Raw genomic sequence first — 17,379 nt, 5'->3', positions numbered from 1 at the left:
ACTGGTATACAACTTCTGGTGTAAAGGAGAGTGGATTGTATGGGTTAAACTAACGTACCTCAAAGGTTCATGTGTTGGTCTGCAGCATTATTAGTTGTCTGGCTAGGTCATTTGGCAGTTCTGATCAACGTTGACTTAAAATCTTGAAGTAAGGTATGAAGAATTCCCATGCTAGATCATGTTGCTTCACAGTCAGGGAGACCTTGTGCATTGGGCAGAGTTATTGTGGCTCCCCTCAGCTAGTCTGACACCTGCTACAGGAAATAAAACGTCGTTGGTCTGAGTGGGAGGCCATATTCCAGTAATACGCTGTGCCTACACATCTTTACTTGCATGCCTTACAAGTTTGTGCTGATGGAAGAGGTTACTGCTTCCAACTGATTGGCTCATTTTAATTCCAGTATAGTAGAGAGCACTTATGAGTAGGTCAGCTAAAAGATTTGAGACAGTGGTGACCTTCGTCAGATATGCTTAAATTCTGTTTTTAGTCTTTCTCTTTGGCATAAATGTTTCTCAGGGAAATGATCCACTTAGAAAATTAGGGGAAGACTCGTTTCTTGTCCTGTCAGGAAGAGCTTGTGAGAACTTGCTGAGACTGTTTCTTTTTTCAGACTTCCAGAAATATTTTTGTGAAGCAGCTGGTACAACTTTGATATCACACAGAATATGCAGTTTACTAATTACAAGAGATGAAATAACATGTAACGTGGTGAAAAATGTATGGCTTGTGTCCTTTCACACATTTCACTGTAACAAAAATGGATAACTTCTTCCCTTTTAAATGTATGAAACGTCAACACTTACCCTTTTGCTTTCTCTTGGATTTAATTATGTAAGTAATTCACAACTGTAAGAGAAGAACTTCTGAGAGTGGATGTTATTGCCAAGTATAATCAAATGGAAGTAGGTGCCTAAATGCATCTCTAAGAAATGGGATTTGGCTTTGAGATGCTTTCAGAAGCTTCTTGTAAAGGAACCTAGTGTCTTCCAATTTGGATTGTGCAGCTGTCCCCAGAGCATGGAAGTGGGGCTGGGGGAGAGTTGTGTTCACTTTGTCATGCAGTATGTGATTGGGAATAAACATGCCAGTAATTTGTTTGAAGGGCTGATTGCATCCCTCATTAGGCATCCTGATAAACAAGCATCTGTCAAAGATTAGCTCTCATTACAGTGGAGGAAGCCTTTCATCTCCAAGGGGGAAACTGTGGGATATCTCTGTGCAGTATGATCTGAGATGTGATAATGGGGGATGCGTTTCTTGATGGACCAGTGCTCAGAGAACTGTGAATGAACCTTACCCACAGAAATGCAGAGGATACTACTTCCGTAGTTCTTTGTAATCTAGAGGTTTCTGTAATTCTGTAGACACAATTCACCCTGTGTGTCAGGTCTGGTTTGATTCATGAGTACGTAAATCCACATGATCTAAGGTACCTCTACTAAGTTGTACTTGCGGGTAGAGCTTACACAGCAGGCTTTTGAATTTTTTTAATATATGTTGATGCATCAGACAGAGTGAATGAATATAGAAAAATTCTCCATACTGAGAAGCAGCTGTCAAGAAATAGGTAAGATATAAATAATTGTACAAGGTTTCATTTATTTGAGCTGATATACGACTGGAAGACTTCTTGACTAAATTAATTCTTTTTTGATAAGTTTTCACTGATGGTTTTGAATTTCTTCTCCCCTGGATGGGCAATATCTGCAGCATGAAAGGGTTAGTATTGCTAAATAAAGCATTTAAATGCTTTCAGATATCAATTAAAATAAGCTTTTTAAATAATCTAATATGTATATATCCCTCATGAAGAAATGATAAATTAGGCAATGACTGACAGAGGTACAAATGCAGCCATGAATTTGCACTGCGGTAATTACTTTCTTTTAATATCAGATAGTATGTGATTAAATACCTGTGAGAAAATTAAATTTATGTGATGAATGGGTGTAGGATGAAGGTTAAGCTATTGTGAGAGCTGATACTGAGATGACTGTAGGAAAATATTACTTTGTTTAATTTATTTTGTTTCAAGAGATTTCACTGTGTAAATTTCGATGGCTTTTTTTTCTTAAAGTAGCTATCTTATTTGGTTGAATAACAGTGAATACAACTGTTATCTGGCAGGGAGGTAGCTTAGAGAATACTACATTGGTTTTATTGTACTACAGGTAATTAAATTCCATTAAAGTTTGCAGGCCTCTTCTTCAACTTGTTGAAGTTTAACAAAATGTCTGCTGACTTTAGTAGGTTTGAGGCTACTGCCACCTCCTGTTTGTTCCTTTCATTAATTTGAGGGTAGTAGATGTTTGTGGAAAAAAAAAGCATTCTTGACCTAAGTGATTTCTCACAGTTAAGTTTTTTTTGGAGATTGTCTTAATCATTTCAGGAGTACACACAGTTGCTGCACATTCAAGCTTCTGTTAAGAGTTGAGATCGTGATTAGGGAATTTATGCTAGTAGGTTCTGTTAAAAGTTTTGATTTTCTTTTGATCGCTACCATTTTGTGAAAGCATTTGCTTCCTAAATGAAAGAAGGAATGAGGGAATTTTGATCTTACTAGCCTAGCATTAAGGAAAGACATGTCACTACTTCCCCAAGTGAAACCTTGGAAGCAAACTCATAGCGTTATAGAAAGAACCCATTAACCACAGGTTGGTGGTGTCTGCAACCAGGGCATTTAGCTTTTGTCAGAATGAGGTGTTCCTGAAATGAACTGGAGAGGAGGGGAGCCTGAAGTTAATGCAGTGACCTTTTGCAAGTGTGTAGGAAAGTACTTTGTCACATTCATATACTTCATAAAATAATTTGGTTGGTTGTTAGATATAGACTCCCATTGGTATACATTCTGTATTGGTGACTCAATGGCTGACACTGTTCAATAGCATTTCTGTTCAATAACCAATTTGTTGAGTGAAATTTGCATTCTGATGTTTTGTTTGTGTGTTTGTTTCCCCCCCCCCTCATGCTTAGAATGATTAATGGTCATTTGTGCAACTAATGACCCCAAATGGCATAATTTTATCTTTACTTTATGATTTAAAAGTGGACTCCTCAGAAGGATCTTTTTCTATTGGCTCACTTATTGTACTGTCTGTTAGCGTAACTTTTGTTGTGTAATGTTTTCCAGGCAGCACAGCAAATAATTGAACTTCAAGAAGCAGCCCAAATAAATGCAGGATTGCAACCAACTAATCTAGGAAGGAACAACAGCTTACATGATATGAAGACTGTGGTAAAGACCTGGAGGAACAGGTTACCTATTGTGTCAGATGACTTATCCCACTGGAGCAGCATTTTCATGTGGAGACAACATCATTACCAGGGTAAAACTGCCTGGTCCAGCATGCATTCATCATGTAATTTTCCAGACAACACATTGTTTGAAATAAGTTATTTATATTCTTTTGATTTATATATGCAATAATCTTCTGGATTTTAACAAGGTTGTTTTTATTCGGTTTCCATTTAAGTGTTCCATTAAGTCATAATTTCCTATGCATTGTGTAAGGTTTTGCTGTATGTATGGTTTTATTTATAATGACAGAAGTTTCATGTTTTGTCTTTAGCCATTGTAACTGCATATGAGAATAGTTCTCAACATGATCCTAGTTCCAATAATGCTATGTTGGGAGTTCATGCTTCTGCATCTGCAATTATCCAGTATGGAAAGATAGCTCGAAAACAAGGGCTGGTCAACGTAGCTCTGGATATACTGAGTCGCATTCATACAATTCCAACCGTACCCATCGTGGACTGCTTTCAGAAGATTCGCCAGCAAGTTAAATGTTACCTTCAGTTGGCTGGAGTTATGGGCAAAAATGAATGTATGCAGGTATGGTAGCTTTATCTCTGAAGTTGTTACTGAGGATTATAAGGGATGTCAGATGTATTGATTTAAATAAAGTGCCTGTGTACAGAACAGGGCCAGAATTTTGTTGGTCATGTTTTTACCACGTCTAGTATTAAGCAACATTGTTAGTCAAAGACAGACATTGTCCTTTTTGAACTGAATACTGTTGAGTATTTAAAAAAAATTAACCAAATAAAAACTAAAGTGGAAGTATGTAGTTTGAAATCTTACCAAATAGACAAATGGAAAGGACTTTGAAAATACATGATTTGCAAAAGGACAGCACAATTGCATCACTGACTGAAGTACTAGATTGAAGCTTTTGAGTGACTTACTCATGAGTGAAGGGTGCTGGCACATTAAGTGAAAATGAGTTGGAAGGAAGGAGAAAAAATGTGATTGTAGGCAGAAAACCCTGACATATGATTATAAGCTCAGCAAACTTCAAGGTGGCAATGGTAACCCATTGCTTGAATGCTGTCCATACTATCTAATAGTTTTGCATAGAACATCGGGGACTTAGAATTGAATTGTTAGTCTAGATTTTTTTTAACTAAAAATACTGAAAAATCATACTATTTATTATTCATTTATCTTCTACTGAAATTTCAAGAGGATGTTTTGGCTGTTTTTTTTTTCAATGGTATTTTAATTTTAAGAAAAACGTGAGTTTTAGAAAGTTTTTTTTCACTAAGACTTCTTTAACAGGGTCTTGAAGTTATTGAATCAACTAATTTGAAGTACTTCACCAAGGAGATGACTGCTGAGTTCTATGCACTGAAGGGAATGTTCTTGGCACAGATAAACAAGTAAGTATGTTGGCTGGAAGAGGCATTAACACACATCTGAGAGAAATGCAGCTGAAGTATTTCAACACAGTGTTCGAGCAGGAAAGTTGTTCCATATGTTTATACCAGCCTAAAATTTGGCACAGCTGTATAAGAAAGTAAAAGTATGTGAGAGTTCCTTTTTGTTTTGAAGATGCAATGATTGGTAATATTTCTGAGTATTGTAGGAAAAAATAAGCAAAAGCAGACATTACATCAGGAAGAGACAGGGAGAAGATTTTTGTCCAAAACTTTGCAGTGTAAGATACCTTTTTCCTGTTTCTGTGACTACTTAGATGAACAGACGTCTAACTGATATCTTAATCTAACAAACCAATGAATTAGTGTATTCGACAAAAGGAGGTTAGTTTAATTATGTTCTCAAAGTGCTGCATGTAAAACCAAGGAAAAAACCTTATTCAGTCTACAAGCTTAGAGGCTACCTAAACAAAGCTAGCTTACATCTTTGTTTCTCTTCATTTCTATTTCATTGCTCATTGTATGTGTCCTATTAACAGCTGCAACTGATCAAGGGATAGGAAAATGTGTGATGGCATAGATCAGAATCTGTAGAAAAATCTGCTGTGTCATGCAATATGGAAATGCAACAACAACTGCAATTCAAATAATTAAATTGAAAAGATGAATGTGGTATACGTTGGAGACAGCTTGATTTACAACAATTAAACACAGGTCTAAGTCTTGCTTTCAAACTAGCAGCTTTCTAGTATTCTTGCTTTATGCTGACAGGCACCTTACTACTTCGAGGAAGATGCCTCTCTAATTTAGTAAACAGGCGTTTCAGTAGTCAAATTTTATTGAGTGGTTACAGAAAAAACAACCTTCAGATTGTAGCAGCTTTCTGTATGTATAGTATTTCATGGCAGTATTGCTAGATGTTAAATATTAGGTGGAATAATTCCTTTACCACTACATTGTGGACACTTACAAAATGAAATCTATCAGTTTTTAAGTTGTACACTGCAACCACATGTAGCGATTTAAGTCAGGAAATTATGAATATCTTCTGTGGATGCAAGAGATAATTTTAAATAGGCAGAATGTAATTACTTTGATGGAAAGTGCAATGGGCTTCCTTATGGCCATAAATGAGCTTAGTTTCAGTTGAGGTGTAAAGAGAAGAAAGTCTCCCTCTCCCCTGACCCCATTTTTTAAATTTTTTTAGTAAATTTATGCAGTTAAAGACATGTACAAATGTATCTATACATTTCAGGGGAGATTGGAGTCTGTTTAAAACATGATTCTGATATACTTACAGTTTCTTAATCTTGCAAATAAACAAATATACAGGTGTTTTCAAGCACTGCACAGGGTTAAGATGTTAGGAAGGTTACACTTTGGAAGAATGACCAAGTGTTGAACCTGAGAATGTGTGACTACTGATCATGTGTATGTCAACTAAACCAGAAGGTAAAGGTCACCTCTGGTGTTGCATCTCTCCCGTGTTGCCCATTCGCTGAGGAAGGTGATAAAAACCATTTTTCTAAATCATCTCAGATGTCAAGAATGATGGATAGTAGAGAGGGAGAAAAGAAAATCTACTGAAAAGACCTGTTTTTACGAAGGGGAAGTAGTGATAAAAAGTCATTTACCAGGCTGCTTCTGTGGCACTGTGCTTCAAAACTTCAACCTAAGATGCAGAAAGCATCTGAAAAAAATATATTTGTATAACATAAAAACAAAAGTATTTTGGCTGACAGTTACTTCTTATCATTTCATCTCAATAGCTAATCATCTTAATTTATCACTAATCCCATGTTTTATCACTGTAACCCTACCAGCTAATATTTTTTATAAAGAACTTATCTTTTAAAAAACTTTACAGTTTTTAAAAACGAGACAAACAAGCATTACTTTGCTTCTGTATTGTTTCTTGTAATGCTTATTCCGCAAGAGAGATGTGGAGCACTTTCCTTTAATAAGGAATATTGGAATACTTTAAAAATTCCTTTGTTTCTGTTATGTGTATTTGAGATTTCTTATCCTTTAGCCTTATGCCTGAAATATTATATAGTTTTGAGGGACTGTATGTATATTGGGATGAATCATCCCAAATCTTGAACTGGGAGCATGTGAGGAAACCTAGCAAAGACCTAGAGTTATCAAACCAATAATCTTCTGAATCCAAGACCTGTATGATTAACCTTCATATTTCTTCACTTTCCATCTCGAAAAATGTTTTTTTTAGCAGTGGGGGTGAGGATTTCCAGATAGCTTTTTCCAAATAACATCAGTTGTAGTTTTAATGACTTGGTTGGGAGAACACTTAAGATGTATTCCACCAAAAAGTAGCTAATATGGTATCTTCCCAGTTTTACTCTTTTTTACTCTTTGTATTTTTCTTCCCATCAGTAAAGAAGCATTTTTAGTGTATTTACATATTTACTTCTGTTCTTCTTGTGTTATGATTTTTTCTTTGTTTTCTCCTGGAATCTTACTCTAGTGATTGGGTTGTACTGGAAGTCTTTTAGATCTTCAGGGAGTATTTGAGAATCTTAAGTATTTGCATAATTGGTTCCATTATGAACGGTTTACTTTCATAGCTCTTGAAATTAAGGAAAGCTAAGAGAAAGTAATCGTAAGACCTTACTAGAGAACTTCATGGAAAAATATCATTGGGTGTTAAGAGAGTAATTGAATACCTTGTCAGGAGTGTGAGTCTTACATGATTTAGTGACTTTGTTAGTATACAGCTCATATCCATTCTTGTCACAATGCAGGTCTGAAGAAGCAAACAAAGCTTTTTCTGCAGCTGTGCAGATGCATGATGTCTTAGTGAAAGCATGGGCGATGTGGGGTGACTACCTTGAGAATATCTTTGTGAAAGAACGTCAGCTTCATCTGGGTGTGTCTGCTATTACTTGCTATCTGCATGCATGTCGTCATCAGAATGAGAGCAAATCAAGAAAATACTTAGCAAAGGTAAGACTGAGATATTTCAAAAATAATTGGAGCACCACTTACCGGCAAAAAGCTGGAATTATGTTCATATGCCCAAGTTTGTTTAATTAGAAGAATTTCATTTACTGATTGAAAGCTTTAATTTAGGCTGAAACTGTGCACACAGTTTCTGTATTGTCATTGCATGTAAGTCATCATGGCTTTTTCTACTTCATTAATTGTTTGTTTTTTTTTCTCAGGGATAGGAACTGTGGATTACTACTGCTACAGTGTCAGCTGTAATTAGTTTAATCTTTATTCTCCCAAGCAATCTTCTGCAAAAATACTGTTTCATTTTCTGAAATTTCTTGTACTGCTTTTTTCTTTTTAGTTCATTAACCAAATACAATTATTACATTTGTGCCCTCCTGCTAAGTGTTGTTGTTGAGTCCACAAATATAACTTAATTTATTTGTGAGTGCTTAAGATGTACAGTCAGTGCTTAATATAGTTTTATTTAAATATGGTTGTAGAAAAAGTATCTTTGAGGTTCGTCAGTTAAAATAAATTAAGGGAAAAAAAAACACACAAAGAAATATTCAAGTTCTTGCATCAAAACTAACTTATCTGAATAGTGTACTTATAGGTTCTATAAACTTGCTTCAGTTCCCCGTCCCCCAGCCCATCCTTCCCTGTAAATACACTTGCATTTATTTTTTACATTCTCTTAATCTCATTTCTGATGGAAAAAACAACATTGACCAGTTATAATGGATTGAAGTTCTTGCATCTGAGTAGGCCTTGACACTTAAAAGGACTCCAGTGTCATATTAATAAGTATCTGTTGGTTTTCTGCACAATCCAATTGACATGTCTTGAACTTACTTAAGCCCTGAGATGGCTCGTGAAACTCTCTCTGTTTTAGGTTCTTTGGCTGCTGAGTTTTGATGATGATAAGAACACACTAGCGGATGCAGTGGACAAGTATTGTATTGGTGTCCCACCTATTCAGTGGTTGGCCTGGATTCCACAGCTGTTGACGTGCTTGGTTGGCTCAGAGGGCAAACTTCTTCTGAACCTCATTAGTCAGGTAGGTACAGAGGATCAACACTAATTCTTTATTGTCTGTAATCTTTAATTTCAAGATGAGATGTATAAGAATTTTTAAAAACAATAAAGCTTTAAAAATAGTGTTGTTTGCAACTGTTGATTATTTAATAAATGTGAATTACTCTTTATACGCAGAGTGTTTTTAAGTTCAAAGAGGGTTACTTAATGAGACTAAACCTTATGGAAGTGTATGCCATATGTGCGGAACACATTTTAGCTTTCCCTCTGCATTCTGTATTACACTTTTGTGAACACTAGTACACATCTAGGAATGTATAGTTAAATGGTCTTAACACAGGAGTAGGGCTGAAAAATTGTTAGCTCTAGTGACTAAAGGGCAGACATTTTAGTGCTTTTTTTATTAGACTTGATTGAAAAGTCAAGGCTCTGTCACAGTCAGAAATCTCTACAGGGGCTCTGTACATTTTAATTGAAAATTTAGTATGTCAAGTGATTAGAAAAATAAGGATAAGGTGTAGGGAGTCAGGTGAGGAATCTGACTTCCTGGATTTGTCCCTCTGAAATGACAAATGAGCTTTGATCTTGCTTCAGGATTTTAAGATTTTACTGCCTACTACCATCTGTTGTGAAGCAGAATCAGAAGAACAGAACATGTACCTGTATCTCAGCATAAAATTGATTTACAGCATGTCCTTACACTCAGGGATAATATGTGACATCTTTCCATTGATGCATTTTTAGATGCTGTTTTGGTATTGCTTAGTGTGAACAGGGTTCAAACATCCTGTTGTCAGAGACATTAACTGGTCGTGGTCTAGCTTAAAGTGTGTTTTAGTGTTCATAGAACCTGGAAATATTTTTGATGTTTGTTCATTCCGATTAAGGTCAAACAGCTGTGAGGTCCTTTTGACATACAGCTGGACCTAGGAAGCTCTTGCAGTTGCCTTGTGCATTGAGGTCTGGGTACATAACTGTAGTGTGCATGTGTATGCATGTGTTTCTCCCTCCATCTCCATAAAATTAAGGTGAAACTTTGAAGGAGCCATACATCCAGATAGCTTAAGAAAGCAAAGTTCTTAGGACAAGATTTCTGACACACATGGCTTGGTATTTTCTTGTAACACTAGTGCTTAGCTGTGTTCTGACAGCAGGCAGATAAAACTTATTTCAAGGAGCTGTAGAGACTCTTTTTTTTGTTAAGATCTTAGAACCATTTGAACCATAGAATCATAGAATGTCCTGAGTTGGAAAAGACCCACAAGGACCATCGTGTCTAACTCCTGGCTCTACACAGGGACCATCCAAAAATCAGCTAGTGATGCTGTGCCTGAAGCACTCCAGGGTATGGTTGCCCCTTTTGGCTGCCTGGGCACACTGCTGGCTCATTTTTAACTTGGTGTCAACCAGAACCCCCTGATCCCTTTCCTTGGGGCGGCTCTCCATCCATCCATCCTGCAGTCTATGCATACAGCTGGGGTTGCCCTGTCTCAGGTGCAGAATCTGTCACTTGCTCTTACTGAACTTCACAGTTGCTGATTGTCCAGCCCTCTAGTCTGTCAAGATCCCTCTGCATATCCTGTATGTACATTTCAGAAATGAGTGGCTACTCAGAAGTCCTACTGTAGGTGGAGCTTAGGTTCATAAATATCACAGATATTTGTGTTTATCTTGCTTTTAAACTTTGGGTTCATAGAAGGAATATAAAATAAAAAATATTTCCGTGTTACTAATTAAAAACTGTAAGTTTGCTGAACTGCTAGATCCTGAACTTCACAGTTCTTGTAAATAAAGTATTCCTGAATGACAGCATGAAGCATATGTATGTCAGGTTAGTAATCTGTCATAAATAACACTTTACTGAACAGTTGAATGCCATTGCAAAACTTCTACTACTTGTCGTATCCATTTGGGTGGAAGAAAAATCCATGATTTAATGAAATTGTGGCTGGAGAAGCCTCTAATAATGTCTTAAGATGCACTGTATTGTGGGTAGTACTTAGATACATAATTTCTTTCCTTTAATAGATACGGAGATTTATTAATTTTAAAAGGGATGCTGAATGTTAGTATCTCTTTAGCCTTCCTCCCCTCACCATGGAAGCTAAAATCTTTTTTTGGTGAAATTGGTATCCCCTTACATTAAGTGCTGCAATTAGGTGCAGTAAAGCTACTCTGTAATGGGCCTTCTTATCATTTGCTGTGGGGCTCGCTGGGAATTGTGGCCTAATTTAAAGACTAACCGGTGTCATTATGTCTGTTTTTCTTCCATTATGTACATGAGTAAGATCTCTGAGCTGGCCCAGGTACTCTGGAATTATGCTATTTTCAGATTTATTAGGCAATACGATCTGGAAGTGCTAATTATGTAATGCTTTAACAGAGTGTGTGGAGGGAGTCACCATTTCTCCCCTTTGGTTTTCTGTTACTGAAATGATCTTTAATTTTCTAGTTTTCCATAAGCTGTTATTTAAAACAAGGAACTGATTATTACTGAATTGCACTCGTTTACAAAGATAATCTGTGTCTGACCTGATGTGCAGTAAATTTTCCGTAACTGAGAAATGTGTATATATACATCTCCAAATAGGTGGGAAGAGTCTATCCCCAGGCTGTCTACTTCCCTATAAGGACCCTCTATTTGACCTTGAAGATAGAACAACGAGAGCGCTACAAAAGCGGTGAGCTTGATACTGATAAAATTGTTTGGTTTCTTTGTAACTTTATCATTATTTTGATTTTCATCTAAATTTACTGGGTCTTCCCAGATTTTCTAGAAAACATAGCAACTTCAAAAGACCAAGGAAAAAAATTCTTTGTAAACAACTTCATTTACATTTGTTTCTGTAAAGTGAAGCCTATAGATGACTTGGACTGTGTTGAAGTTTCTTGAATAATGTACTCACCAAGAAGAGTTTAATCTACGTTATTATTTCAATTAGCTATTCATAGTCACACATTCTTTAATGGATTTTTATCATTAAAAACAGTTGGACAAATAGTAAATTCTTGGATTTCAAATACCAAAGAACTCTTTGGGTACTCCTTTGGAGGAGGAGGCACTCACATACTATAATACTTCACTATGTTAAATCAAGCAATAGAGGTTTCTGTTCCAAAATCTTGATATTACCACATACACATCTAGTGATTGCTGATAAAATATTTTCCTTTTGGTTCTGCCACAAGCTGCTGTTCTGTTGGTGGGTTAAGTGAGGTTTCTGTTTGCTGAAAGCTGATGTTGTTCAGAGTAGTAAGTTGTTAACTGATAAACCAAAACTCAGTGCTTAATCACTGTACAATGGAGTTGTAAAGCAAGAGATCAGTTTTACTAGAAGATAGCACTCTACAGCAACATCCGTGTTATTGGCATCAGCTATGTTTAGTCCTGCAGTTGTGTGAGAGATTGCACCAAAAAAAAGAAACAGGGCCAAAATGAACATTGTTTAAATAATTTGATTCTATCTGAAATGATGTCAGTTACTTCAAGAGCTTGTGTTGGTAGTGTAAAACCTAGGGCCCTGCGATTTTGAAGAGTATTTATATTGCTGTAACTTTGAGAAGCCTGTACCAGTGAACAGCACATGGAGTAGTGTTTTCTTTCTAAAAAACACATTTTCTGATAGTCAGTAGGTAATACGTGATTAATACTTAAAGTAAATCTAAAGTAAATTCTTCTTTATTTAATTCAGGCATGTATAAAATTTATCAAGTTTTAAATTTCTGTTTTGATTTTTCTTTTCTGCTTTACAGATTCTGGCCAACAACAGCCAAGTTCAGTTGGAAATCAGTCCCACTCTGCCTCAGATCCCGGGCCAATCAGAGCCACTGCACCAATGTGGCGATGCAGTCGAATTATGCATATGCAGCGAGAATTACACCCAACGCTGTTGTCTTCTCTGGAAGGCATTGTAGATCAGATGGTCTGGTTCAGAGAGAATTGGCATGAAGAGGTATTTGGCTTTTATATAGTTTCATATGTGTGTATCATCTAAGGAAAACTTAGCTGCAAAATATTTCTCTAGAATGATTTCTCTACAGTAAAACATAGCTATTTGCTTTGATTAGTGAACTGTTTTAAGGAGCTTTTAAGGAGCTAGTTGTATTTGGAAGCAATACAAAAATTTCCCCAAATTATCAATTAAATGAATGCTTCTAACTTTAGTATTTATTTAAGCTGTTGCTTGTACTAACTAAAAATTTATATTCTTATTCTAAGTTTCATGGATACCAGTTTTCTTCTTGATCTGGTGGTCTGTGACAGGTTGTGATTATTGTCCAAATTTGAATTAGAGAGCAGGTGGACGTGCTATTCCACTTCTGTTAATTGTCTTTCAAAGCGCTGTAGGCTGTTCTGTTCTGTCTACCTAGCAGAGACTTAATAGTGTTTCCTCATACCACATTACTTTCTAATATATCACAAAATATGAATCATATCAAAACATTTCTGCTTTTGAAAGAGCAAGGAATGCTTTGTGGTACGGTGTTCTGACTGATTGGTTTGCTTATTTGCAGTGCTAGTAAGAATCAGTGCTGTCATTCAGATTGACCCTCTGATACAATTTGAGAATACAGTTTTAAATAAATGCTTCTCAGAGAATAGCTTCATTATATAAAACACAGTAAGGGAATAAATACTTGCTGTCAAATCAGAACGCCTGATCTTTCTGACTTTGTCTTTATTTTTTTTGAATCCTTAGGTCCTTAGACAACTGCAGCAGGGCTTGGCAAAGTGCTATTCTGTTGCCTTTGAGAAAAGTGGAGCTGTTTCAGATGCCAAAATCACTCCTCATACATTAAACTTTGTCAAGAAGTTAGTCAGCACTTTTGGAGTAGGTCTTGAGAATGTGTCAAATGTGTCCACCATGTTTTCCAGTGCAGCCTCAGAGTCACTTGCTAGGAGAGCACAGGCAACAGCTCAAGATCCTGTGTTCCAGAAGCTAAAAGGGCAATTTACAACAGGTAATGGTTTTTATTTTTATTTTTCTAATATTTTAATCTCCAGGGAAATTTCCCTCACAAAGTTCAGCTGTGAAAGCATTCTGCTTTTTTTAAAAAAATATTATTACTATTACAGTATTTTTCTGAGAGAAAATATAGAAAACAGCACCTTTCTGTCATTCAGCATAACATGGGATAGTTCATCAATCTGTGGAGCAATAAACGTGATAAAAACTAAGCCAGACCACAACATAGGGAATGAGGTTATTGTTACATTTTTATTACCTAGAACTGTGGCGAAGTATGTATTTAAAGGTGAATTAGATTGCAAAAATATTACAGTTAGAAGTAATCTGACTAAAGTACCTGCCTTAGATGAGGACAGTGATGTCTATTTTATGGTGAATGTCAGAATTTAATGAAATTATCACTCCAGAACTCCAAATTCACAGTATCGTTTAAAGTCTTTCAAAACAGCTGACTTGCTCAAAACAGTGTTTTGAAAAAATACAAAAATTCACATAATTGGTAGGTTAATTCTGTGATTCTGTGATTTAATTTCAGAATTTCTAGGTTGGAAGAGACCTTAAGATCATCGAGTCCAACCTCTGACCTAATGCTAACAGTCCCCACTAAACCATATCCCTAAGCTCTACATCTAAACATCTTTTAAAGACTTCCAGGGATGGTGACTCCACCACTTCCCTGGGCAGCCTGTTCCAATGTCTAACAACCCTTTCGGTAAAGAAGTTCTTCCTAAGATCCAACCTAAAGTCAATACATTTAATTAGCCCTAATAAAAAAGGCATTTCAGAGAATTAGCTTTTTTGCTTCATTTGGTTTCCGTTCTTCAGTGGTGTTACGTGTTTGATCTTGATTTAAAGTTCTGAGAAAAGCATGTGTACAGAGGAGTGTGGTTTTGATATATTTATTGAAAAGTGTTAAGGCCATGCAGCTATATATGACAGAACTTGACAGTGATTGGCATCAGTGTTGTGGATTACCAGGATTTTGGGTTTTACATAAATTCCTGTCTAAAATACATTAGTTTATCCTTAAAGATAATGGTAGAATTAGATAAAAATGAGTATTTTTTTTTTCCTGAACAGAATTCAAAGTCATTAGTTATTCATAACTGAAAGGATAGAGTTTCTATAAAGACCTGTTTTCATATTTTTCTGAATCCACTTTTACTTATATTATTCTAAATCTGACTTAGATGATTTTGGCATGAGTTAAAACTCCATGATCTTAGCTTTTATAGTTATTTAAAAATCACGCCCTTTCTGCATTAAATCATTTTCTCTGCAAATGTGAATCTTGCACTGACAAGTTATTCTTTTTAGAATTCTAAGTTACATAAAGCTGCCTAAACGAAAAATTATGTGAGGTCCATGTAGCTACTGAGCATTTACAGAGTTCGACAAGTAGACTTGCAGTATTTTTTCAAGCATTTCACTGATAATGTTGTGAAAGTAAGTGAACTGATGGGAATCTTGTGAAAGTAACTCGGTTGTAGATATGACCTACATATCTTGTTCGCATGATGCATTACATGATGTCCTTTTTGAGGCACAACAGTTGCATGACAGCAGATAATGAAAGTCCTGAACCATATGATTAAATTTTTAATGGATGAAGGCTACTGGGAAGGGAAATAGAAGTAGGGACATTTTGTGTGTTGTTGACTGAAGCTTACAGGGCAACAAAATACATTAAATGCAAGTTTGGACTTGTTTTTCATTGTTAGTAATGGTTTCTGTGTCTCTACGTTGTAATAATAGTCTAGTCACGTTTTCATTGCTACACATGTTGTTGGTATTCTCAGCTTTTGTTCGGTTTAGAGTTATTTTTGGTCTGTTCTAGTTTCTCTTAATTTATTTCCTTCAAGATATGAGTGTTAGAGAGATATGGGGTTTCAGAAGTTCAAAACAAAAACTGAATATGCCAGTAGGCTCAAGTCTGCAAAAATCTAAAGTAATATTTCAGAACACCTCTAGAGAAACCCTTAAAATGTTTAGTTGTAATTCAGTTATATTTTTGAGTTAAAAAATAAAATTTAATGTGTAGGATTTTCAGTTTTTGTATATGGTTATTTGTTGGTTGTGCTTATCTTTATCATATATAAATAGCACTTAAGGTTTCCAGGTGTGCTACCTAAACACAGCTTTTTTGGAGAATTGTATTGAACAACCTAGAAAGCAATGAAGAACGTAGGCCTGAACATAAAAATCCTGTAACATCATCAAATGCAAAGTGTTTCTTAGAAAGCTTCAGTAGAATAATAAGTAATTTCTTATGTTTTTTTTGTTGTTGTTGTTTTTTTAAGATTTCACATTTTATTTTTCAAGTATAATTAAACGTAGATTTCTACAGGATTAAAATATTTATTTTGCTTAATGCTGGGTTTGATTTTATTTTAATCTATTAAATTAATTTGTTTAAATCACAACTGAAGTGTGGGAGATGAAACTAAACTGATCGATATATTATGCATTTTTATAATGTAATTCATTATGAGGAAAATGAAAATAAGTTTTTGATTAGTTTTGCAATAACAGTGAAAAGTGCATAACTAAATGAACAGGACTAATTACACTACTGAACTAAAGGCTGTTCTAACATTGAGAAACCATTAGGAAATCATGCCTGCCGTGCCTGTTTTTCACACTAGGACTCTTCCATGTTTGTGTTTGTGACTAGTAGCACCAGTTGTGTTTAGATGATGAACAAATCATTTCGGTGGTTGCCCTCCGTTTTAGAAGTATCTAAGCTAGGAGTAAATTGCTTTCTTTGGTTATTTCAAAATAACAGCTTTGAAAATATAGCTAACAGTTATGTTCTATAGACACTTCCAACTATGTGTGGTTGCATGACCTCTTCCACTACCATCCGAGTTGCATCTTGACCCCTGCTGGGAGTCGTTAGGGACTCTCTCACCATTTCCTAGACTTGGAAGATTTTTGTCTGCACCCAGCTGGACCACTGGAGTTCTCATAGGTCATCTTTTTCCATCCAAACATTATGTATTGTAAAGCCAAATTTTACTTCAGATTTTTTTTTTTTTCTGGAACTTGAAATACTTAGTCCTTTGAGCATCTTTTCTTTGTTCCTTCCATCCTTTTCAGCTAAACCTTTGACATCAAAGAACAGACAGATACTGAAAAATGCTCCCTTTGAGAGTACACTCAGCAGTGAAAGGAGGGGAGAAACTGCCCAGATTGTTCTTCTGAGGGCAGATGATAGTTCTGAGTTTGGATCTCTGCTTCTTCCTGCACTTTTCTCACCATTCAAGCTGAACACAAAGGGAAAATTCCAAAATACACCCTTAAAGGGCAAGATAACTTTCTTGACAGTTTTGGCACCCAGCATAATGAATTTCTCTGCCATGAATGGAAGTTCTATAATCAGAAGGAAGCTTCTTGAAGTCTTGTTTTCTCTCTGAAGCATGGGGAAAGGGAAGGGGTAGGGGCACTGTTTATTATTTTTCATCTTTTTAAAGTTTTTTGTTGTTGTCCCCTCTCCTTTGTCTCCTTCTCAAGAGAAAGCCTAGCATTACTCAGGTAGCTGTTTCTTTGCTTCTGTTCTCATTTTTAGGCAACAAAAAATTCAGATCAAGAGATTGGAGTTAGCATCGTGTTCAATTTGGTCTTGTCTATGTAGTCTTGGTTTGATGGAGCTGAGTGATAAATCAGAAGTTCTGCCTCCTATTTCTTAACTGCCATGAAGATTTTTCACATATTTCAGTGCTCTCCAAAAGTTCTTATGAGCTTAAAAAGAACCTTTTA

At 35.9% G+C, this 17,379-nt stretch overlaps 1 protein-coding gene across 6 annotated transcripts in view; it reads left to right on the top strand.

Moving 5' to 3' along the window:
* The window catches only part of TRRAP (transformation/transcription domain associated protein), a 91,026-nt gene that overhangs the window by 60,883 nt on the left and 12,764 nt on the right, over positions 1-17,379 (top strand). For 4 of the 6 annotated variants that reach the window (XM_084536514.1, XM_084536511.1, XM_084536513.1 and 1 more), the window contains exons 59-66: positions 3,132-3,360; positions 3,571-3,836; positions 4,563-4,663; positions 7,423-7,624; positions 8,508-8,672; positions 11,241-11,331; positions 12,404-12,603; positions 13,351-13,612. In XM_084536514.1, coding sequence (XP_084392640.1) covers positions 3,132-3,360; positions 3,571-3,836; positions 4,563-4,663; positions 7,423-7,624; positions 8,508-8,672; positions 11,241-11,331; positions 12,404-12,603; positions 13,351-13,612 — 1,516 coding nt within the window. The remainder of the gene's footprint in view (positions 1-3,131; positions 3,361-3,570; positions 3,837-4,562; positions 4,664-7,422; positions 7,625-8,507; positions 8,673-11,240; positions 11,332-12,403; positions 12,604-13,350; positions 13,613-17,379) is intronic. The other 2 variants (XM_084536516.1, XM_084536515.1) reach the window with 1 other exon arrangement.

This window comes from Aythya ferina, assembly GCF_964211825.1.
Source record: "Aythya ferina genome assembly, chromosome: 15".
Classification (NCBI taxonomy): Eukaryota; Metazoa; Chordata; class Aves; order Anseriformes; family Anatidae; genus Aythya; species Aythya ferina.
The sequence above is the reverse complement of the archived record's forward strand: the minus strand, read 5'-3'. Positions and strand labels throughout refer to the sequence as shown.